At 37.0% G+C, this 23,635-nt stretch overlaps 2 protein-coding genes across 9 annotated transcripts in view; both read right to left on the bottom strand.

Annotated features, from left to right (window-relative positions):
• The window catches only part of TTC21B (tetratricopeptide repeat domain 21B), a 40,555-nt gene extending 38,281 nt beyond the window's left edge, over nt 1-2,274 (bottom strand). The window contains exons 1-3 of the mRNA XM_010567404.1: nt 2,173-2,274; nt 1,808-1,937; nt 628-738 (exon numbers count right to left, since the gene is read on the bottom strand). Coding sequence (XP_010565706.1) covers nt 628-738; nt 1,808-1,937; nt 2,173-2,262 — 331 coding nt within the window. The 5' untranslated portion in view covers nt 2,263-2,274. The remainder of the gene's footprint in view (nt 1-627; nt 739-1,807; nt 1,938-2,172) is intronic.
• Nucleotides 2,275-5,877: 3,603 nt separating this feature from the next.
• The window catches only part of SCN1A (sodium channel, voltage-gated, type I, alpha subunit), a 66,952-nt gene continuing 49,194 nt past the window's right edge, over nt 5,878-23,635 (bottom strand). For all 8 annotated transcript variants that reach the window (XM_010567336.1, XM_010567354.1, XM_010567373.1 and 5 more), the window contains 6 exons: nt 18,404-18,685; nt 11,053-11,106; nt 10,577-10,714; nt 8,793-8,897; nt 8,147-8,417; nt 5,878-7,795 (listed from right to left, as the gene is read on the bottom strand). In XM_010567336.1, coding sequence (XP_010565638.1) covers nt 6,627-7,795; nt 8,147-8,417; nt 8,793-8,897; nt 10,577-10,714; nt 11,053-11,106; nt 18,404-18,685 — 2,019 coding nt within the window. In that variant the 3' untranslated portion in view covers nt 5,878-6,626. The remainder of the gene's footprint in view (nt 7,796-8,146; nt 8,418-8,792; nt 8,898-10,576; nt 10,715-11,052; nt 11,107-18,403; nt 18,686-23,635) is intronic.

Below are 23,635 nucleotides of genomic sequence, written 5' to 3'. Positions count from 1 at the left end.
AGTGATGTCATTAGTCAGAGCTGTTTCACATCATACTGCTTAACAAAATTGTCAGTAACAGTTATAAATCTGCACAGTCAGGAAGATACCAGGGCAATAGTTTAATGACAACTCAGATTACCTGATAAACCAACTGTGTTTATGAGAATATAATTCTAAGCAAAATAACCCAGTTTTTAGATTGGAGAAAGGAATACCAACATTCACAAGATTCTCTTCCCCCTTTGTAAGGTCAGGGTAACTTGAAAGATAGAAACAGCACAGCTTTAATGACTTCTTAAGTTGCAGTTCTGCTCAAAAGTACCAATATCAGACAAGAATGAATCACAATCACGAGAAGCTTAATTAATTATTTTTTTTCCATAAAAGATTTTCCATCATGGTAGATAAGTTAGTTTGGGTTTTTTTTGGTGTTTTATTTTACTGTTCAGTCTTACTCTTCACAGTTCTGTGTTTTGGTATTTTTGTTTACAATCTTGGTAAGTGTCACTCAGTTCACGACTAGATACTATGTCAAATGCAAAGCTGGAGTATACCTTTTTAAATTAGGCAGAATTAGTCTACAACTCTCAAATCTTCACACACAGCTCTCTAAAACATGAAGCAGTATTGTCTTAATGAGCATACCTGGATTAGGGCTCTTTTTATGGGCATAAATGAGAGCCATCATTGTACAAAGTGACACCTCCTGTTTGTTTTTAATAGACTCCAATTGACGAATACCCTCTTGGATGTCACCTAGTGAAAACAAGTGCAGAATAGGCTATAACATTTTTCAAGACAGAGAATAACAGCATCAAACCTCAATCTGACTTAAATTTTTCCCTCTATTTTTTCTTCTTTGTTTTTGAAAACACTTTCTTCATAACTTCCTTCATTATTCACACATGCATTTTCACTTGTTTGTGCAAGTCTTTCAAAAAGACACAAGAAAGAAAAAAGCACCTCAATGCAGAGAACTTGAAAGGAGTTATGTGCTAGTTCTGCCAACTGCCATAAAGATGAAAATCATCTTTATTATTTGTTTTATACAGGGCATTGAGCAGCTCTTTTTGTTCCTGTTTCTTTATATAGCCAGGATTTTTCCCTTGTTTGTGCGAATCTTTTGAACATCAATAGAAGAGACAATAACTTGAAAAACAGGAATGTATGATTGTAAAACAAACAAACAAAGTCAGGGAGTTTGGAAACAGACCGACCACCTCAAAATCTTTTGAATCCTTCCTAGCCCCCTGCCACAGCCCTCCTCCACTTTGGGTTACTTGTTAGTATTCTGTGACAGACTTGAAATATGGATTTAGCTAAATAAACTCCTCAAAACAGTTTAATGTACACAAAGATCTTCCCAATAGGTATTAGCTGTCAGCTCCTGTGAGGCAGATGAATACAACGAAGTTAGATGCAGCTGTACTGAAGGGAAGAGATATTAGCCGGAACAAGCAAATTTATCTTTGTGATACAATGCAACTGGCATTTGGGCAGGGCTCAAACTCCCTCCGAGGAACCTGTTTACCTGACTGACATTCATGTAACCATTTAAAAAAAAAAAAAGGAGAGATACTCATTATTTCTAACTTCAGCACCATGTCCTCTAGATCAATTTCATTCAAACTGGGGGGTGGGGGGCAGTGATAGATCATGAAACAGTAGTAACCTTTTCAACATGAAAAACATTCAGTCTCCATAACACTGCTTTCTTTCCGTGTAGTAGACTAAAGACTGCATTTGGTGACGCAAGGAAGACCAGCGTTTTGGGAGGGTGGCGGAGGGACAGTGCTCAACAACCAGCTCCCCAGCCCCACGTTACCTGTCCTCAGGGCGCCGTAGGCCCGGTAGAAAAGGAACACCGGATCGCTGCCCACACGCCCCAGCGCCTCATCCGCCGCAGCCCGGACGTGGTGGAAGTAGCCTTCTTGGCAGTAATAATTGAGCAGGGCCTGCGGGAGAGGCGGCCTCGGTTCACTCGTGCAAACGCTTCACCCCGGGACGGCAGGAGACCGCGCCGACCGTCCCGGACCGGCCTCCTCCGGCCGCTCGCCCTCCTGCCCGAGGCTCCACCGCCCTCTCCTGCGGCTCGCCGCCCTCCCCCCCGCCGGCCCCAGCCCCTGCGCAGCCCCACGCCCGCGGAGAGGCCCGGGACGGGACGGGACGGCGCCCGGCGGCGGCGCCCACCTGTTGCACCTCGGCGTCCATCGTTGCTACCCAGCGCCGCTGAGGGGGCCCTCCGGAAGGGCGAGGGAGAGCCTGGCCGCACGCTGCCATTGGCTGGCTAGCAGGAGCGCCCGCTGCCATTGGTTTGGAGGGAAAGGAGGCGGGAGAGACACGGGAAGAAAAACTTGGGGAAAACGCCGGAACGTGTTTGGCGGCCTATTGGGCTCTCGGGAGATGGGGGCGGGACCACCTGGACGGGAGGTCCCGTACCATTGGGTGGGAGGCGGAGGGGGAGGGGTTTGAACGCACCTTGACGGGCGGTGCCGGCTGGGGGTGCGGCGCCCCCTGTCGGCGGGGACGAGTGGTCTCGCCGGCTCTCCCTCAGGAGGGCTTACAGCCGTCAGGCAGTCACTGCCTGAATGCTGGACGGAAAGCTTTGAGAATTCGTTTTCTTGCTTTTTTTGGCTGGACATACGACGAAGTGGCTCACACTCCATATGTTTAATAAAGTGTCTCAATGCTGAGCACTTCAAGTTATGTGAAGATTCTCTGTAGAGATGAAATAGCAATGGGGTAAAATCAAATACAGAAGTTCTCCCCCCCCCCCTTTTTTTTTCCCCTCTTTCTTTCCTCCTAGGGAATTACAGAGTTGCAAAGACTAGTAAAATTCAGGTTTTCCCCTGGAGGTGAAAGCATCCTCAGTCATTGTTTCTAGACACCAGAAACAACCAACCATTGCTAAATAACGGTACTTTAGAACGGTTGTGTTGTCCGTGCAACATGAAAACCGTCAATAATGCCATTTAGTACAAGGAGGCAAACCCACCTCGCACTGAATTGGTAGGTGAAGCTGATTCTTCTAGCGGGGAGCGCTCAGAGTCAGCTTTCCTAACAAATGCATCACACATGGCACTACTCCATTACACACTTCTCATCCCCAGTGTCAGGAAGGTGCCAAAGAAGTAACATGTAAGAATATTTGGTTTTCCCTTATTGGCCAAGATGATCCTCAAAATTTCTTGTTATGTTTAAGTGGTGCTCTACTTGTTCTGAAGTAACATTTCAGCTTCTGTAACACTGAAAACCTAAAGCAGGTATGAGAAACAAGTATTTTTGCTGGCCATGACCTATGATCTGCAGTGACAGTAGCATAGTTCTCATTTATCTTAAAGCTACTTCCTTGAGAAAAGCAAAGTTTAAAAAGCTGTGTATAGAATATTAAAAAATATTATTCAATTTACTACCTTAAAGCAGTCTATTATTCCTGTCAGTTTGTGGATAATTTACACACTTTTAAGCTAACCTTTTAAGACATATTTTATCTACATGTTAATCTGAAAATATTTATCTTTTAATTTTGATACTTACACTTTTCTATCAAAGTTTTTTACTTTTTTTTTAATAATGCTTTTCAGAACAATTTGAAGGAAAAGTTTCAGGGAAGGTGCTATCAAATTTTATTTCTGCATTAGCAACTGAGCAAGCATATGGAATACAATTGCTCATAAACTGGTTTTATACTAGGTTCAGTATTCACCTCTCAGTGTTTTCATTGTAAGTTCATAGAATCATGGAATCACGGAATTATTTAGGTTGGAAAAGACCTGCAAGATCATCAAGTCCAACCATCAACTATGTCCACTAAACCATGTTCTGAAAGCTGTAGGAGAATGCAACATAAAAATATGTAAGCATATAAAATGAACATTTTCAGAAATTCACTGAAGCAATTGATAAAGAATAACCAACAAGCCCACTTTCCAGCTGCATTTGCATTTTTCCATATCAGTATCCACAAATGATAGCTTCTAGTAATGTGGTGCTTCCAGAAAGATTCTTAAAAATTCCTCAGGAAAAGACCAATGGTTATTCACTCTGATGCCAATTCACCTTTTTCAGAAATCCACTTGAATAGAAGATGTACTATAGCCTATCTGTGGATAGTAAGTAGCAAGAATAAACTGGTTCCATCATCCAAATCGGGGAATGTCATGTATCTAGTACTATTTTCAGTCCTCTTTTTCTCTTTCTAAACTCATGAATGCTCAGTTCTCATTCCTCTAAATGCTCTGAGCCTTCTGGGACACACTCAGGACAGCTCTGGTATTTGATGGTTGAGTACCCCACTGCATGGAGCTGCTGCATGAACTCATGAAGTTACTCAGGGCACTACTATTGATACATGCAGAATCATCATGCTCAGTGTCTAACGTGCATTGAATTAGAAACTCCTCATTGGTGACTAACAAGCAAGTCCCAAGAATTTGCTTACGTGGAAAAACAGTATAGCTGGCTGTAAAGGTTTTCAGTATCCTCTCATTCTGTGGTTTTAGAAGCATACCTTTTTTATATTGATGTCAGATAATAAAGACAAAAGGAACATACAATAAAAAATGGAATCTTTATTATATCGGCGCATTAATAATGTTCTTTAGCATCAGTTAGGGTAATAGTAGCATTTTCCTGCATGCAGTTCACTAATACGGTATTAGTCAATAATTTTAATAAAAGTAATCTATATTTAATTTTCCTGTGTAAGAAACATAAAATGTCCTGATGTGTTGGATTATACAATTTTGCTACTTTCTCTTTGTGAAAAAATATTGTGGACCCAAGATAACATTTAGAACTGTTCTAGTGCATCATGAATCAGAAAAAAAATATGTGAGTAAATATGAGAAAAGATTAAGGGTTCTGTGAAAGAAAGGTTGTATCTGAAAACTTATGATGCAGGCACTGCTTAGACATTCAATTTTAACTTTACACCATTTCCCAACTGCAAAAAAACCTTAGATTTTTAGAAGCAAATTATAAACTTGTTTCGCAGAAAGTATTGACATGTGTGCAGATATTGTAAAAAATAAGAACATACAGCTATCCATTCTCTTAGTTATATCTTGTTCTCTGGAGTTCTTCTGTGAAAAAGTGCTATGGACAGAAAGTAACAAAAATGGTGTGTTATCAACCTGAAGATAAAATTCAGTTCTTGTTTTATGTACATAATGCTGAAAAATAAAATAAAATGATTTTTACAGTATTTATATTTGCTTATAAAATTCTAACATTATTTTCAACAGTTTTAGTAGTTTTCAACATGTATGTACAGTTTGGATATACACTATATGCTTTTCACTGAAAATTCAAAAATGTAAAACAAATAAGCTCCTAAATAGCTGCAAAATATTGCTTAATGGTATGGAGGAATGAGGTCTTGTTGAGTAGTTTATTTCATTTAGCTCTGATGTATGGCTTCCCATATTTAAGAATCCTGGACAGTCAAAGGAACAGCAGCATAGGCAATATAAACATGCACTGATAGCATCCAAACTATCTATAATGGTAGATAATACATAATTTTACCTGTTGAATGCTTGCACACTACATTTATTGTGGTACATATTTGATGCAATAAATGTGCTAAGGTCATTATCTGTTTGCTCAAACATGCACCACAGGTTAAAAATTACTATTTACATAGCAGAGGGCTTTTCATTAACAGGTACAATATCAACCTTACTGAGAGCTGAAGATGGCTAAACAATACTGCAGGATAAAGCAGAACAACTTTATAAAGGGCTCTTTTTGATCAATTTGGAGGGCTGAGGCAGATTCATTTAGTACTCATAGGCAGAAAGACATTTGACAAAGACAAAATCTGTGACTCCAGGCCTAGAAAGAAGTTTGCACTTTCTGAAAATTAATGGTCTGTGCAAAAAATAATCTCTCTCTACTGTTCTTGTGAGTTATAGGGGACTTTACAGGCATACCCAGACTTGTTTGGATGTGGTACAATATGAATACATTAATTAAGCACCTCAAAATCTGTTATTCCTTTCCAGAAACACTGCGCTAAAAAAATCTGTTGTTCTTTGTGACTTAATGTTATTTTCATGCATGATCTATAAGTGCAGCATGCCTTCATGCAAATAATTTCAGTGTGTATATTAGTCGTATAATAGAACACCTGGCCCTTGTACCTGTAAAGGTGTACTTAATGCCCTTCCCCAACAGAAGCCCCATTTACAAAAATAGTCACATATAATAAACAACATATGAATAAAAATAAGATGAATCCACCAACACAGATTTTGTAAAAATATGATGTGTGTGGCAGTTGAAATGCAAACAGTGGATACAGTTACTGTATTGTTTTATGCTAAACACACAAATACTTGGTTTGCACCCCTTTTACTGGTCCCTACAGTCTGAGTAGCCATTTTTTCTCTCCTCTTCAGCAGTGTCAGCTGGTAGTGAGAACAGTAACCTCCTGTCAAGGTTGTTTCCCCATATCACAGTCACAGTCACTGACGAGGGGTCACTGTCTTTTAATAGGCACTGACCTTTAATGTACAGTATATTTGTAAAAATTGTCAGTTTGGCATAGACCTCCAGCAGGAGTCCTGTTGACACAAACACATGATCCTTACAGGGTATGAACAATTTTGCACATAGATGATTTTGCTTGGTATTTGCTTTTATTTCTGAACATCTTTATCTTCCTTTTCATGCTTTTCTTTGACTGGCCTTGTTACACGATCATAAGAAGGTGGACAAACTGCTGTTGATGCAGTTATATCGGTTTTTTCTGTAAATGAGTTTTCATTTAACTTGTCAATAAGGATTTCATCTTTCATACCCTGACCAGCCCCTCCTTCAGTTTTGTTTTTGTTATAGATAAAGGAAGCTTGTTTAACTGTTCGTTTTAAAAGGTGACGTCTATAAGCCCGTTGAATAATGACAGCGGATACCTCCTCCTGTTTTCTTTTTAATGTGGTTGTAATTGGTTCATAGGAAGCTTTTGAAGGATTGGATGCCATAAACCGATCTTCCATTTGTATTCTGAGGGCATCCATCTCCCCACTTTCCCCCAAAACACGCTTTGTGAAAGCAAACAAGATGTCAAGGCAGTGAATTCTGTCACCGCTTACCATGGGTAGATCCATTGCAATAAGCTGGACTTTGTTTGGTTTGGGTAGGTGAAGAGGAGGCTCAAGTGCTGCTGCAAAATCAGACAATTTCTCAAATTCCATGAATTGTGTTGCATCAGGATCAAACTTCTCCCAGACTTCATAGAACATCTCAAAGTCATCCTCGCTCAAGGGTTCAGCGCTTTCTTCAGTAGCAACACCAAAGTTCTCCAAAATCACAGCAATGTACATGTTCACCACTACCAGAAATGATATGATAATGTAGCTGACAAAGAAGAAAATCCCAACAGAAGGGTTGCCGCAGTCGCCTTTAACAGAGCTCCCCGGATGAGCTTTGTTAGGGTCACAGTCTGGCTCCCCACTGTTAAGAATTGGGGCTAGCAAACCATCCCAGCCAGCAGATGTGGTAATTTGAAATAGGCAGATCATGCTGTTGCCAAACGTTTCAAAGTTGAACATGTCATCTATACCAGCTTCCCTCTTAACATAGGCAAAGTTGGACATGCCAAATATCGCATAGATAAACATGACCAGGAACAGCAGCAGACCAATGTTGAACAGAGCAGGAAGAGACATCATCAAAGCAAAAAGCAGAGTGCGGATTCCCTTAGCACCTTTAATGAGACGCAGGATTCGACCGATTCTGGCAAGTCGAATGACTCTGAATAGTGTGGGGGACACAAAATACTTTTCAATCATCTCGGCTAAAAACATGCCTAAAACAGAAAAAAAATAAAACCAAGATACGTTACCACTTAATCTCCATATCGTAGTAGAAATTTAGAAAAATAGTTTTAAAATTGGTGGTTCTATGTAGCATTTAAAGATATTCTGTAGATTCCACTTGCATAATTTCTGTTATACTTAATATTTGCAGGTGCAATATATGTTGAATGGTTGTAACAGTTTTGATGGTTAGATTAGGTAAATTATTAGATAAAATGAAAAGTTGCATGACTTGGTTGTAAACCTTGCAATGGGAAAAGCCAACCATATAGCTCTATTTGAGTAGGAGTTTTATCTTATATTCATTTTACTCACTTTTTAGTTTAATAAACCAGACTTACCTACTATTGAGAGGATGACAACTACAAAATCAAAAATGTTCCAGCCTATAGTGAAATAGTAATGGCGAAGTGAAATTAATTTCAGGACACATTCTCCAGTGAAAAGGACAATGAACACCAGGTTTATCCAGTATAAAATATTTTCCATTTCTTCACTCTGATCATCAGTCTCTACCATCATGGTAACCATATTAAGACAAATAAGAATCATGATGCTGATGTCAAATACTTGCTGTGTCACAAAATCAAAGACCATGCCTTGGAATTTGTTCTGAGGAGAAAAGAAAAAAAGAAACATCCAATACAAACTGTAATTGTTTTTCTTTTCTTGTTAGAAGAAAGTAGAAAAGTATTTGCAGTAAGGCCTATGAGACTTCAATAAAAATGTAACTAGTGATCTTAAACAGAGTAGTCAAATTAAAGTGAATGCAACAGCTTAGTTCAACCTTCTTTGTCTGTATATTCATACCTAAAGTGGTTGCAAGGAGAAATAATTTTTTTTACTGTGTTTTCATTTTCCATTTTTGCTGACTGATACACTAGTTAATGATAGTTTTCACATGGGCATATTTCTGCTCTCTCTATATCAATAAAAACTCAGCTGTTCATAAACAGATATTGGTCTGATGTATATAAATAATTTTACCCCTGGTCTTGGTATAGGTTTTTGTGGTTTTTTGGATCCCAGCTTTTTCATTGCATTGTAGTATTTCTTCTGCTCTTCTGTCATAAATATGTCTTGACCTCCAAAGTAAAAACATGAAATCAAAACTGGTTATAATCACATTTATATGCAGTGTTGAAAAAACTCTTAAAGAGAAACGTGATTTATTTATTTATTTCATGAAAATCAAGAAGACCGAATTGGGAAAAATCTCTTTGCTATCAAATGCAACCTATGCATTTAGTCCAGAAGTTGTCTGAACATCCAGTATTGCATCTCACTAAAAATAATGCAGCATTTTTCTATATTTTCCTTGAACTCCAAGAAATCCTTTTCAATACCTCTTTTGTAGGAAGAGATGCAGTAAACAGCATCTGAGATAAACTCAAATAGTCTGGGCTGCTCAGTACTGTCACTTCTAAACTGTGATTTTAATGAAACAGTGGAAGCAGACAAAGTCAGGTTTTCAGTACATGGATGCATTAATGCTTTAGCTATCTCTAGTTTACCAATCACAACATTAACACTGAGACTCAAAGTCTTCAAGGTTTTTGAGAAGATAGATTATCAGACTTTGGAGAAACTGAGCTGAAGATTGAAGTGTTCTTGATACTGTTAACAGCAAAATACTCTCTTTCAAGTTTTTTATCTTGATTAGCTTCCATGTTCAATTAAGTTCTGATTAGCAAAAGCGAGAACTGGCCTTTGGAGTCTGGCAGTGAAGATAAAGAGAGAATTATGGGTCTTTCATGGCAACCTAACCAAAATCCACTGCCCATAGTAACTTTCTTGGAGAGACAGCTTGAATGAAACCCCATCAGACTCCACATACGTCTTGAAGTAAATTTTTCCTGGATAAAAGATATGTGCAGACATCTCATTCCAGGAATGTCTATGAACACATAGGACTGGATGCAGCCCTTTTGTGGAGGAGTGTTTGGGAAGCTTGAAGACATGAGAGTGCATGCACAGTACACTGGACAGGCTCCCTAACCATGTACATCTAGGCCTCTAACATGTAGAGCTTCCAAAAATCTTAGCATCTCTCTTACTAACATAAACCCAAAGAAAGTGATGAAGTCCAGTAAGGTAAAATTAAACTAGTAATTCATAGCTGCTTATGTCCTTTAGCTTTCATTACCTTATCTATTTACAGAAAATAATTTTAAAGATGAGCATCTGATGCCCAGACCACCTGCACGTACCAGTGAGATTAGCTACATCTGCACTATGAAACAATAAAAAATGGCCCTGAGATAGTTACAAACCACTCCTGTTCTGTATAGTTTCAGACTGTTCAGTTGCCACAAAATAGAACTTGAATACCTGGGATCATTAAACCAGCATCTGTAGTAGTGTGATGAAATAATGCTTTATTTTTCATAACCACATAGCTATTTTTTGTGTGCTGATAGAATCACTACAAATCAAGAAGAAAATCATCAAGAAATTACGAGTGCTCTAATGTAGAGGCCTAAATCAGAAGTTTGATCATGTAAGGAGATTTCATGAAGTTCAGGCATAGAAAAGCAGATGACTTGAGAAAGACTAAAATGGACATTGAAAACAGGAGGGTCTGTCCCATTCACTACAATGTAAAATCTTATGACATTAATGCATACTACATCTTGGTAAGATTTTTTATCCTAATATACTTCAGCTTTTTCAATTTTGAACAAACCTTGGGTGTACATTCCATATATCATGCACATGTAAAAATGCAGTATTTTAGAACATCCTTAGAAGAGAAATGAAACAATACTTATCTTCTTTTTTTGCTGATTGAAGTTGTCAATAATGACACCAATGAACAGGTTCAGGGTGAAAAAAGAACCAAAAATGATAAAGATGACAAAATACAAATACATGTACAGGTTGTCTTCGTACTTGGGTTGCTGTAATACCTAAGAAAAAAAAATGTGAAATATCATTCCTAAGATATCATGTGAAAATTTGAACTGAACAAGCAGCAACCTTGGAAAAAATGTCCTTAATATTTTGTGTTTGGACAACATCCCTGTCATTTATATCAATGTATTTTGTCCATTCCATCTGTTACTGACAGCGTCTGGCAGTTTGCATTTAGTTTTCCAGAATTTGTTACAGCAGAATCTCATATTAGTTAATTTAATTTTGTTTCATTCTATTGTATGGATATGAATTGCTTTTGGAAGATATATAAAGACACACTTGTTGATAGAGAGACATCAAGGAAAAAAAGATAAATATTTGCAGTACTTACATCTCTTGAGTCAATAGCTGCATACATAATATCCATCCAGCCTTTAAATGTAGCCTGTAAACAGTACACACCTGTTTAAGCATAGAGCTTGAAGACAATTCATATAATTATTTCCAGCAACTGAGTACAGCACCAGGAATAATTAGCATAACATGAGATTTCTAGATAATTTTGTCTCGGCCTTTTTCACAGCTGCTCATTGGATACACTGCTATGTATCCCCCTATTTTGTTGTTATATGAACATTTTAAGCAGTAAGTGTAATTAACTTATTTCTAATTAATTAACACAAATGATAGAATGCAGTGTCATTTTAGTGGACTAAATTTTCATCAAATCATGTCAGCTGCAAAGGCTATATACAGCTGAGAAATAGCCTTATGTAACTGAGTTGCCACCAATGAAGACTGATGTGTAGTCCCTCCCTCTCAAATCAGTCAAAAAGGTGGCAACCAAAAATTTGATCAGCTCAGATAAAGTATTTTCCTATCAATCAGAATGTTTAGTTTTCTCTACTTTGAAAGACTAATTTAGTAATTCTATTTTCACTTTAAATATATTGTATTGTGTTTTACAGAGGCTAGATCCCTCAGATATGTTCTGAGATAAACTGGTAAGAAGAAGATGTGCTTTATGTGATCAAAGACTTAATATGCCTCATAGGTGGTAACATTCAGTGAATTTTTATAGCTATTTCTTCTGCCCAAAATCTGAAAATTTTTATATTTGATGGTGAGGTGTAGATTGCATCATCTGAGTGTTCAAAACAGAAAGTAATGTTCTCTTTGTAGCAATTAGTTCTCTTTTGACTAGGCAACATCTCCAAGTAGAAATCACTCAGCTTTTAATGCAGTTGTGCCCAGAATAAAACAAAGTGAGATAGTTCTCTGTCACTTAATCCCTATTATAATTTTGCTGAACAAGGCTGCAGATCATTGGTTCCTTCATATTCCTTGCCATAGAGACCAGTCGCAGAAACAAGTCAGGAGTGGAACACTCTTCATCCATGGTTATTGCTGTATCTCCATCATCTTGAGGTTTCATTTCTAGTGGAGATTTCAAAAAGGCTTTGCTTATGCAGCATACAAAGCAGCTGGCATCATCCTGAAGTGAACTTAAAATGAGAAGGAATTATTTTCTTAAAGGAAGAAGAGGTCCCTTACAGTTTTGAAATGGTGGAATACCAAAAAGAGCGTGATTATCCTGAGATGCAAATCCAGTATGCAACAACTTTCACATCTTGGGGCCAACACAGAAAATAGGGAGTTCAGGCAACTTACAGTACGATGGTGAAATCAGAGAACCAATAAATCAATGAATCTGAAACAAGTAGAAGTCTCAGCTGAATAATTTAAAGTCCTTGTGGAATAGTTGGACTGCAAGGGATTAGGAGAGGTAGGATCAGCTTTATTTATGTAATTTCTAATACATGTTCTCAAAGACTTCTAATGATGGACACTCCAGAATCTCATAAAAAATATTTATTCTAACACTTGTCTTTATTGTTTTCTGATATCTAAATCCTTCTGTTGTCATTTTAGACTGTCACTTGTCATAATCATTACATATCTGGAGAACAGAGTACTAATCATCCTTTGTGCAGCACCTTTTACTTATTTGCAAACTGATTGTTGCTGCCTTTCTTCTTTAGGTTGTGATCACTGTTCCTTCAATCTTTCCATGTAGATTTTGTTTTCCAGAACTCTGGTTATTCTCATTATTTTCCTCTGAGCTCTCTTCCACTAGTTCATCTCTTGAAATGGTAACCAAAACTGGACTCAGTATTTCAGCTGAGGTCTTACAAGGTCTAAATAGGGCATGATGATTACTTCACGTCTTAAAGGCGCAACTTTTGTTTCTGTCTTGGTACATTATTTGCATTTTTTGGAATGTCATGTTAGGTGGAAATCAGCACTTCAACCTGAAACACTAAATGCAAATAATGGGCATACTTTTACATCAGAAAGATGATGCAAATGATGGAGTGGCTCTTCTGCAAAGTGTGTGCTGTTGCCTCAGATTCAGATACATGGTGATCCTTGCATATCACTCCAGGGAAAGTGGAATTATTGTTTTTTGTAAAATTATTGGTGTAGCCTAGACTAACTAGAGTGAACAGGCTAAAAATAGACTAATTTTAAAATATTAAGCTTCACCATCATCAGTAAAATACTCCATTATAAACAGACAGTACCTTTCAGCTAGTGCTAGGAAAAAGAGCTGAAAAACTGAGCTGTTGTATTATTATTATTATCATTATTATCATTATTATTACTATTATTAAAAAGGCAACTTGAAACGAGTGTGCGGGTGAAAAAATGTAAATATAACATATTTCTATCTTGCAGTTCAAAATATGTAAAGCACAATGTGTATTTTCCACAATGAGTTTCACAAACCCATATTACCATTATTGAAGAAATGAAGACAAAAACCATTCCCAAAACCTAATTAAAATTAAGTAATTTTAATAATAAAATATACTCCCTCATGATATTATTAATTTTATTTGGTTTTTTACTGAAAATCAGTAGGAATCAGTGAATGTAATCATAATGCAAAACCATTTACACTAGTTGAGAACTTAGCTGTGAGAAAAGAGATAATTCCCAAAGCAGAAGCGTCAGTTCAGCAGGAGAACTTGTAATTTTTAAATCTGTTGCCTGAACAATAGCAAGTAATGGAACTGGAGGTTCAGTGTCAAGACATCACATTTAATGAAAGAGTATTATTTCTACTGCATTCAGTAGAAGCTTAGGCCCGCTTAGGTTAGGTGTAAATTTATCTGCAAAACATTTTCTTTAACTGGAATAAAGTATTATTGAGGCATTTGTGCATACTGAATAGAAAATAACCCAGAAATGACTAAGACATCAAATTCTTAGTTTCCTTTTTGTATATTCAACTATAAAAATATATTGTATATTGTTAGTGACACTGAATCAGGAGTAATTCATTGATTTCAAAGATTACAGCAGTGTAATTGAAATCAGCATCTGTTCCAAACATTTTTTTCCCCCAAGGAAATTTGAAAAACATGCATACAACTGCAGATTCAAATGTAGTTAGAAAAACCAACAAAACAAAAATCTCCCAATCTACTTTACTATGGTTAAAAGTATGAAGACTTTTTTCTCTAATTAATAATTTCTAATGAAGTTATAAGTAATGCTGGAGTTTCACCACTCCATTTCTTTACCAGAAATAACTACCAGGAAGATTCACATTCCCTTTTGAAGATAGCATCTTGCTTTTAAAATATTAAGTTGCTGGAACTTTGAAGCCATCCTAATCTTATAGACCTAAATTTCAGCTTCTGATTTTTTTACCCTACACTTCACAAGGTGTGTTTTCTTATTTATGTTATTAACAGCAAAATAACATAACATTGTGCTTTCAGACCCACTGGTTTTCCACATTTTATCCTGGTAAGCAGGATATACGCTTACCAGCAGGATAAAAGCAGGCCTCTGCGAGATTTACTTACCAAAGGATCCAAACACTAGGTTCAAGTTAAAAAGGCATAAGGCCATAAAATTATCACGGCAGATGCCACATCTCTTTGTGTACACCAACCTCTTCCGCTTCACTCATTCATGCATGAAAATTGTGAAAGGAATTTCTCCAGCAGATCTGTCTCTGCTTTGTTGCTTTTCTTTAGGGACAGAGAAATACTCAAACAAGTTCAGACCAAGAAATGAAAAAAAGAAGTTTGGAGATCCACATAGACCAACATGAGCTACTCTGCATCATAGAAGAAAAAAATTCTTATAGAGAGAATGAGTACTTATATGACTGATGGCATGAATATTTACACTCGAAATTATGTAAGAATTTTGGAAAATAGTCTCTGATCAACAAAGTCTGTAAAACTTGGTTATATCAATGGCATGTATTGTTAGCCTGTATTTTGGGGCAGAAAGAATTATAACATTGCTATCAATACTAAAGATTTTCCACACACACCCCTCCCCCAAAAGAAAAAAAAATACAACATGCAACCCAAAAATTAGTTTATGTTCTTTTCTTAGGTCCCTCATTCCAGAAATTCATTTGCCATCACTGCCAAGGAAACTCAAGAAAGAGCTTGTCAGAGAGTTCTTTTTGCTTAAAAAGCCACACATTTCCAATCTATTTTTTTGAGCCTAGAATATTTCTTTCTGAAATTATCCCACTTCTTTTGAGTATTTCTATGTAAAATACCTATGTTTCTTTTCTATATTGCTCTTTAAAAGAGTGGTTTATTTCTGCGATGAACAGACCCATATACTACCAGAAACGGCTTTTTGTGATTAAAACCAAAAATTGTTCATGGGACTAATTTATGTCGTTCCCAGAATAATAAGGTCCTCAGTGCCAGGGTTTGGACTTCTTTTGGCTGGTTTTCATTTGGATTTTTTTTGTTATGAAAATGGTACTACTTCCAGTAGTATTCACTCCAGATAGAAAACCTCAGTGATACAGAAGATAAATGTGGTATTACCTATAACCCAGCTGAAGGGATAGACAATATTCTTCTTTGACTGGCTCAAAGGGCATGAGTCAGAGGGTAAAATGGAGAATGGAAATAATACTGGATTGTAAGAGCAGCTTTCTGTAGTTAGTTTCTAGCTTCCTGAAAAAGGGACCTTGTATCAGTACCTCATGCATTGATACTTCTCACTGAGTTTGTCATTAGAAAAATGACATTGACCACTATGGGTTTATTTTCTCAGGTCCATCACAACCTAAACAAAAGTCTGTGCCTGAGGTTGTTAAGGTGGAGAACCAAATGACTTCAGTAGACTTTTCAACTAATCATTAAGATGTTAAAAAAAGGCCATTAATGTTCACATTGGGTGCACAGAAAGCATATCCACTTGCAAGCATGATTTTTAATCAGACTTTTCAGGCTTAATACCTTATTTTGGGCCAAATACTCACATTTCAATAGCTTTATCTTTGTTTCTGACTTAGTAATGGATACCTCTAATTGAGTAATGCCTTAGTATTTACTCATCTTTACTGTTACTACAAGCTGAATAGGAAGAGTAGGGAAATCTAGGGTTATGACATACCTATTCACTTCTCATGTTTCTTCTGAACACAATGGCTTTAGAATCCTGTTCTAGATTCTCATCCAAAGTACTTTATATATCAGATAGAAAATCACCTTATAAATATCTTCTTTGATTGAAAAAGTAATGTAAGAATCTAAAATATTTATGAATTGTGGCCTTTCTTGTGTTCTTCAAGGTGAAAAAACCACAGAATCTGCACATTTGAAAGCATTAACTGAAATCAAACTAATATTTTGTTTTCTCCACTCTAGGGCTTTTACCATTCCATAACTGCAAAATCACTACTAGTGGCTTACTTACCAAACCCTGAAAGATGCAGGGCCAATGTCTGTTTTGTGCAATGTCGGAAGTGCCCTGCTTTTTTCTGGTATGTCTATTGGCAAATTTCTCCCAATTTGCCTGCCAGAACAATCCAATAATTTAAGAATCTAAGTCTTCATGTTAGAAATATTTGTTGCTTTTCAATGAAGAGAAGATGGGATAAGATGCATAGCTGGGACACTTAAAGATATATGACTGCAAGTAGCTGAGGGGTGGTGACTGTGGCCACAAAGCCAGGAAAAAATGTACCTGGTGTTATCCCTGTCCCAGAACAGACTAGGCTACTACTGGAAGAAGAGTTGCAGACCACTTGGAAAGAGTTTTGTTGATGTCTTGTTTCTCCTGAACATGTGTAATAAAGCATTGTGCCCCCGACGCCAAGGGGTATTCCAGGCCGGTGGATTTCAAAAATAAGACAGAGAAAAGAAATATTTAAAGTCTTTCTGTTACGATTCAATTTTGTTATCAAAATCAAATTCTATTCAGTAGTTTATTTCTTTAATACTGCTGGTCCCTCTGTGCTCTTTCCTGATGTGACAGTAAAGGAAGTAATCTTTATTAAGACAGGCTGAGAGAGTTGGGGTTGTTCAGCCTGGAGAAGAGAAGGCTCTGGGGAGACCTTATAGCAGCCTTCCAGCACCTAAAGGGGGCCTACAGGAATGCCAGAGAGGGACTTTTTACAAGGGCATGTAGTGATAGGACAAGGAGTAATGGCTTTAAACTGAAAGAGGGTAGATTTAGATTAGATGTAAGGAAGAAGTTCTTCGCTATGATGGTGGTGAGGTACCGAAACAGGTTGCCCAGGGAGGTTGTGGATGCCTCATCCCTGGAAGTGTTCAAGGCCAGGTTGGATGGGGCTTTGAGCAACCTGATCTAGTGGAAGGTGTCCCTGCCCATGGCAGGGGGGGTGGAATTAGATGGTCTTTAAGGTCCTTTCCAACCCAAACCATTCTGTGATTCTATGATTCTAATCATAGTAAAATTTAAATTGTCATAGTTATCAGCCACACAGGTGAGATGCTACATTAGCTGGGAGAGGCAGTTCACAATTCCCAGAACTATTGTTTTAGACCCTGTGCAGGGCCATGTCAATACCACTGTATCATGTTAATAATTTGTATTATTGAGATTTCTTATGCCAACATAAAAGCTAGAAACTTATTTTAAAACTATAAAAATGAAAACTAAGATTCTGCAGAACTAGATAGTAACCTCAAAAAAACATAGAGGTTGCTGAATGCACACAATATGGGTTAGAGTCCAGCATTTTCTTGATTAAGTTGGGTCAGATTATCAGCTACTCCAAAAGACGAAGATAGCATTGTGAGGACACAATTTTTAATACTGAAGGCATAACTTTATAGTATCTTTCTGCATATGTTGTCTTCCTTCTCTTCTTCCCTCCATTTTTGCTAAGTAAACTCCACTAGGTGCTTATGCACAGAAATAGCAGGGAAAATATTTCATAGATTATAGTATCTAATGTTATTTTTCTTTTCTTCTTTCTCTTCTGAATGAGAAATTGTTTCTTAGTTCACATAAGTCTGCATGGTGGCAGCCACATGACTGAGAGGGGATTTCCTACCTGGAGTTCTTCTGTGTGACTTAATCACACTAATGCAGATTTTTGTTTTTTTAGCAACAGTAAAAGTTAAAGTATTCAGATAGCTGAATACCATTCCTAGATACTTGTAGAAACTTTTAAAGGTAGAAGGGGCTGGAGGACTAAGAGATCTATAAATAGGAAGAATAGCACTTGTTCTGTCAGATGGCCTAAAAATTCTTTATTCATCTTAGTAGGCTCTACTTGCTGCTTACTATGAAAAGAGTAATCAAGTATCAGTGCAGCAGTATTACTAAGTCACAGATAAAAATCATCAGTTAAATATGTTTTCTGTCTTTGTTGCTAGAATTGCTTTTCACTATTACATATAAACAGTAAGAGGTATATATAAAGAGTGATCACTTACTACTTGAAGTAAAGAAAGATACCCAAATCCTACATTATCAAAGTTTACTTTCACGTTTTTCCATCGGGCACTTTGATTGTTTTTTATGAGTTCCTCGCACTGACTAAAATTGTTGATTTGGTCGACTTCAAACCTTTCATCAGTTGTGGTGTTAACACAGTAGTAGAACTTCCCAGCAAACAGATTTACTCCCATGATGCTGAAAATTAGCCAGAATATAAGACAAACGAGAAGCACGTTCATGATGGATGGAATTGCTCCTAAAAGGGCATTCACAACCACCTAGTACACAAATACAGGGGGAAAAAGAAAAGAGTGTAAGAATATTTACAACAATAACATTTTGTATACTGTTTTACCAATACTTAATAAATGCTTGTTCAGAAACTAATACTATAAATGTTAAAGCAGTACATTAATAACTGTAGTGTTGCACTGTTCTTTTAAATACTTAACATTAGTATATGTAATGAAAAGAAAATAAGTGAGAAAATTAAAATAATTAAAAGAAAAACAAAAGAGAAGACTTTGTGGTAGTAAGATGAAGCCTGACACTGATGTGTTCTATATAAAAAAGACAAACATGTTAAATATAAATACAGACATAAAATTCTAAAAATGTATCAAATTATAGCTTAAAAATGCTTAAAGAAAAATGGCAACCTGTAGATTTGATCAACATAGCTTTGAAATTTAAGCTGAAAACACAAATGCCATGAATCTAGAAACTAAGCTCTACATTAAAAGGATTATGCAGGAATTAAATACATATCTTTATTGCCTTATTGTTCCATGCAAGAATATAACAAAGATTAATTTCTTTGTATAGAAAAGCAAGACAGTTTTGCAATATGTGTCTACTTGAATCAACATAATTTATTTCAAGCTCCAGTCTTATTGTTTCATGTATTGAGTTTAAGTCAGTAATACCCTTCATTTATCTAAAGAAGGACATATATCAAGGACATATTTAGGGGTTTTGATTTTGCATTTTAAATTATTTTTGGCCAGTTGCCTTCTCAGCCCCTTGCAAGCAAGATGTCAATAATTACTTATGTAGATAAAAAGTGTATTTTTCTGATGTATACAGTAATTAATCACATGTGTCTGTCAGAGCTATCAAAATTTTTGTGATATTTGTTTGGCTAATAGCTGAGCAATCATCTCCCCTGAAGTATCCAATACCAGATCTCATTTCCAAGTTATATTTTATTTTAAATTTTACTTTTTTTCTCTGTAGAAGTTTTAGGACCTTGTAGGAAGGTAAAGTAAAATACATAGTAGGGCTCTGATTCTCAGTAATCCAATTCCTGCAGTAAGACAGGAAAGGATTGGCATGGATACTTGGGGCGTATTAAGGTATCTTAGTCCATCTTTGTTCCCTGCTTTCTGCAACATAGAGGGATCTTCCCCACTACCAACATAATTCTGAGCAAACTCAGAGCTGCTCAATCTTACTACCTGTATTTCACAGCCTCTTGAAGGCCTTTGGAAGCGGAGTATTGTAGTTGTGTTACTCGTCACTCAGCACCCTCCTCCTCCCAAATGTTATGGCCAGGAATTAGGACCTGTTTAGAGATCTTAGGTAGAAATGTTATTTTCAGGGCATATTTTCTTCTCATTTTAAGGGCCTCCTCCACTGCCAGAGAGTAGAAATGGGACCTTTCTGTAACTGAGAATTAGCCTTATCTTTTATAAAACCATGAATTTTTTAAAATTTAGCTTTTCTTGGCAGCTTCTATTTTTGGTGATAACTTTAAAGGAAGCATGCTTGCTTCTTGAGATTTCTGTTATAGAAAATGTGAAGTATCTAGGTGATATATGCATAAACTAGCCATTTAAAAAGGCTAACAAGGTCCCAGTAATATTTTGAACATAAGAAACCATTTTCAAAAAAGTGAGAGAAATGGTTTTTTCCTATCCTGTAGGGAGAAGAAATCTGTTGCTACTTAGCTTGATGGAACTGAGAACAAAATAAAAATTAGGAATGCAATGATTCTGGAATTTATTCCAAGTCTGACCTGATCTATGACACTGTATTATGCTATTGCCGCTTTGAAATTCTAGGCCAGCTAGTGCTTGTCTTAGCTTTTTATTTCTTCCCCCCCTTTTTTTTTCTTCACCCTTAAAAATGTTCTGGATGTGTTATATTGATTGAATTCCTCTGTTTAATCATGGTGAAAAACCTGAAAATAAAGATGTCAAGAAAGAAAGATGGGGATATAGTCCTGCAACTGAAATAAATTAAGGTTACCTGTGCTCACACAAAAATGGTCTTGTGTGAATTAGGTGCCTGTAGCAGTTATCTTTTTAACAACCCTGAGATCCATTGGACCACAGCACAGATCCAGAACAGGCAGCAGAATACTAACAGCTACCATAATTGTTGTAACAATTATGAACTGGTAATAGTTGTAGAAAGAAAGATTTCTACAAAATGCCATCAGTGTGTCTCACATCTTTAGATGAACAGGTAATGCAGTCTCGCTACTGAGACTGCGAAAAGATCAGCCACCTCGAATAAGAAGTGAAGAGCTTCCAGCAACTGTTCCAACAATGGTTCCAACAACTTATTTCATATAGGTCACTGAAAACCCATCAAATGGTAACAATTTTTGGTCACTACTGACCTGGCCTGGATGCGAACTGGTGACCTAGAGATGAAAGGCTCTGTATCCTATTACCAACCCCTTGAGCTATCCAGTCCCCCTGGAAGGTTTTTTAAGAAAAGAAGAAAAGAAAATTAAAACTTTTAGAAGTCGTTTTCCGTTTGCTTTTTGTTTTTGTTTGATTTTTGATTTTTTTTTCCCCACCAGTGTTAAGCCTTTGCCCTATCATATTTATAATGTAAAACTGCATTTTTAGATGCTGGTCAGATGCTTGGCTGACTGTAAAGTCCACCTCAGGAAGAAGTCTTTAATTTCTTCAACACATCAGTTGGAAGCAATTGCTTTATCAGTGTTTTCTGTTTACTTTTTTGGTATTTGCTTTGGAAATAGCTGAGGTATATCAGGATAAGCAGGACATTAGCTTACATAATATACATCCAGGATAGCACCCATACATACACACATGACACCTACACACATCAGTTACAGCAAATGGACAGAAAAAAGTGAGAACCAATTCAAAAGTGAACTGAATGCAAAAGACCAATTAGCATTTCTTAATGAGTTAAAAATTTAGCAAATAAAAATTGTCAATCTTGTCTTGTTGAAAAGACTCTGTAGTGGGTTAAAAGAATGTTGGCAACCGCAGCTCTTATTTTTGCTCTTTCTTCAAATCTAGATCAGATGTATATGATTCTAAATGTATTTTTTATTTTAAAGGGGGCTGTTCTTTTGGGCCTATTTTCTGCTATTCCTTGATACAGAATATAATACCAATACATTGGGAAAAGATGTTTGCAGAGTTGTTTGTTTGTTTTAAATTACCTATATATTTCCTCAACGCTGGGCTGTTGGTGGTCATGCTGACTCCAGTAAGCAAGCTGCAAAAGCCCAAGCTGATTCTGCTTGTTCACCTTCCTATAGCTTCAGGTAGGTGGAGTAGCAATAAGTGCAAGGGAGAAGCAACACCTGACACCTACAAAGACAAATGGGCTCTGCCTATTTTACACCTCAGTTGATATTCATCCAGGAAAAAAAATTGTTGTGGCAAACCATGTCTCCTCTAGAGGAAAGCAGTATCTCATATATATATACACACACACACACACACACACACAATTTTTTCATGTTTACATTTTCATAACATTTATCTTCCAACATCAGATATATATGTAAGATAAAAGAATTACTGCAATGCTAATTGTCTGTCTTATCTTCTAGCTGATATGACATTACGTCAATACAAATTAGTAGTCCAGTTCGGTTTTGTTGTTGCTGTTTATATCTTTTTTTGGACAACTGTCCAAAGAAGACAGCAAAATGGAACTGGGGGAAAAAAAAAAAATCAGTTTTGCTACCAGAGCTGTGCATATGTATAGAATGAGGACTGTGCAAAATACCAGCTTATCCCTGCTGTATGCGTAGAAGATAAGAAAGCTTTACTAGATTCAGCCTTGCTGTGGGGGACATATCTGAAACACATAGTGAGATATAAAAGTATTATAGTTCCCACAGCAAAATAGCTTCAATAGATCCTGGCACCTCAGCAACCACAGGCTTTCCAGGAGTTCCCATATTGGACCTGATTAATAGATATGTCAGGGCCTCCCGATATCTGTATACAAACCAGGAACAATCTTCATCGGTACTTATCCATTTTTTCCATAACTTTTGCAGCTTCCATGAAGAAATTCCAAACTCTGTCCCTGGTGCAAATGAGGAGGAAGTTACTATCTTCGGGACGGAAAGGAAGATTATAGGATTATGTCTGGAACATTCTTCCTACTTAAAATGACAAAGTACTTTATTTGCCTCCACTTTGGAAGTTGTCAACTTCATAATTTTATGCTTAAACAGGAAAAGTTTCCCAAAGATTTGATGTGCCAGATCTCATATCAGAGTCCTTTGAAGGAGTCCATCAAAGACTATAGAGGTTATTTAACTGCTACCTCGTATTTTTTTTTTTTTCTGCGTGTACATTCTCACGTGAGATTTGCATACAGAAGCACAGAAAGCCAAATAACTTTTACTTAACCAGGACCTGTACGGACGAAATAAAACCTTATATTCTATGCATGCTATATGGCCCTAACAAGCATAAGACATGTTCCTCTTGTACTCAGTTCCTTGATAGCTGGGAAAGCCTGAGAAGCATTAGGGAACTCCAAGGAAGAGGAACAAGTTGTGAGCTTGAATACATATGTCAAAAAAAGAGAATAGTTTCTTTCCCTTTAAGTAACTAACTATCTGTCTATTCACACAGTTGTAGACTTCAGGTGGTGCTTGTTACCAAAAGCCATTCATCTCTCTCTTAGCAGTACAGGGATTGAAGAGCCAGTTGTTCAAAGACAGCAGCATGCAGAGGGAGTTTGGCAATAGCATACGTAGCAAAAGCCGCATTAGAGCAAAATATGAAAATTCATTCCTGACTCAGATGAAACACTGACACTGCCTGGGGCAGGATTTGAGAGTAAGCTATGAGTATTGCCTTGTCTTGAACACAGATGAGGTAAGAACATCTGCCATAAGATCATGAATCTCCCCTGCTCAACTGGCCAAAGCCCAGCTGTCCACAAAGCTGCCAGAGAGAGCATTTGCACTGAAAGATGAAGTGAGCAAGTAG

This window comes from Haliaeetus leucocephalus, unplaced genomic scaffold (assembly GCF_000737465.1).
Source record: "Haliaeetus leucocephalus isolate CR32 unplaced genomic scaffold, Haliaeetus_leucocephalus-4.0 Scaffold1, whole genome shotgun sequence".
NCBI classification, from domain to species: domain Eukaryota; kingdom Metazoa; phylum Chordata; class Aves; order Accipitriformes; family Accipitridae; genus Haliaeetus; species Haliaeetus leucocephalus.
The sequence above is the reverse complement of the archived record's forward strand: the minus strand, read 5'-3'. Positions and strand labels throughout refer to the sequence as shown.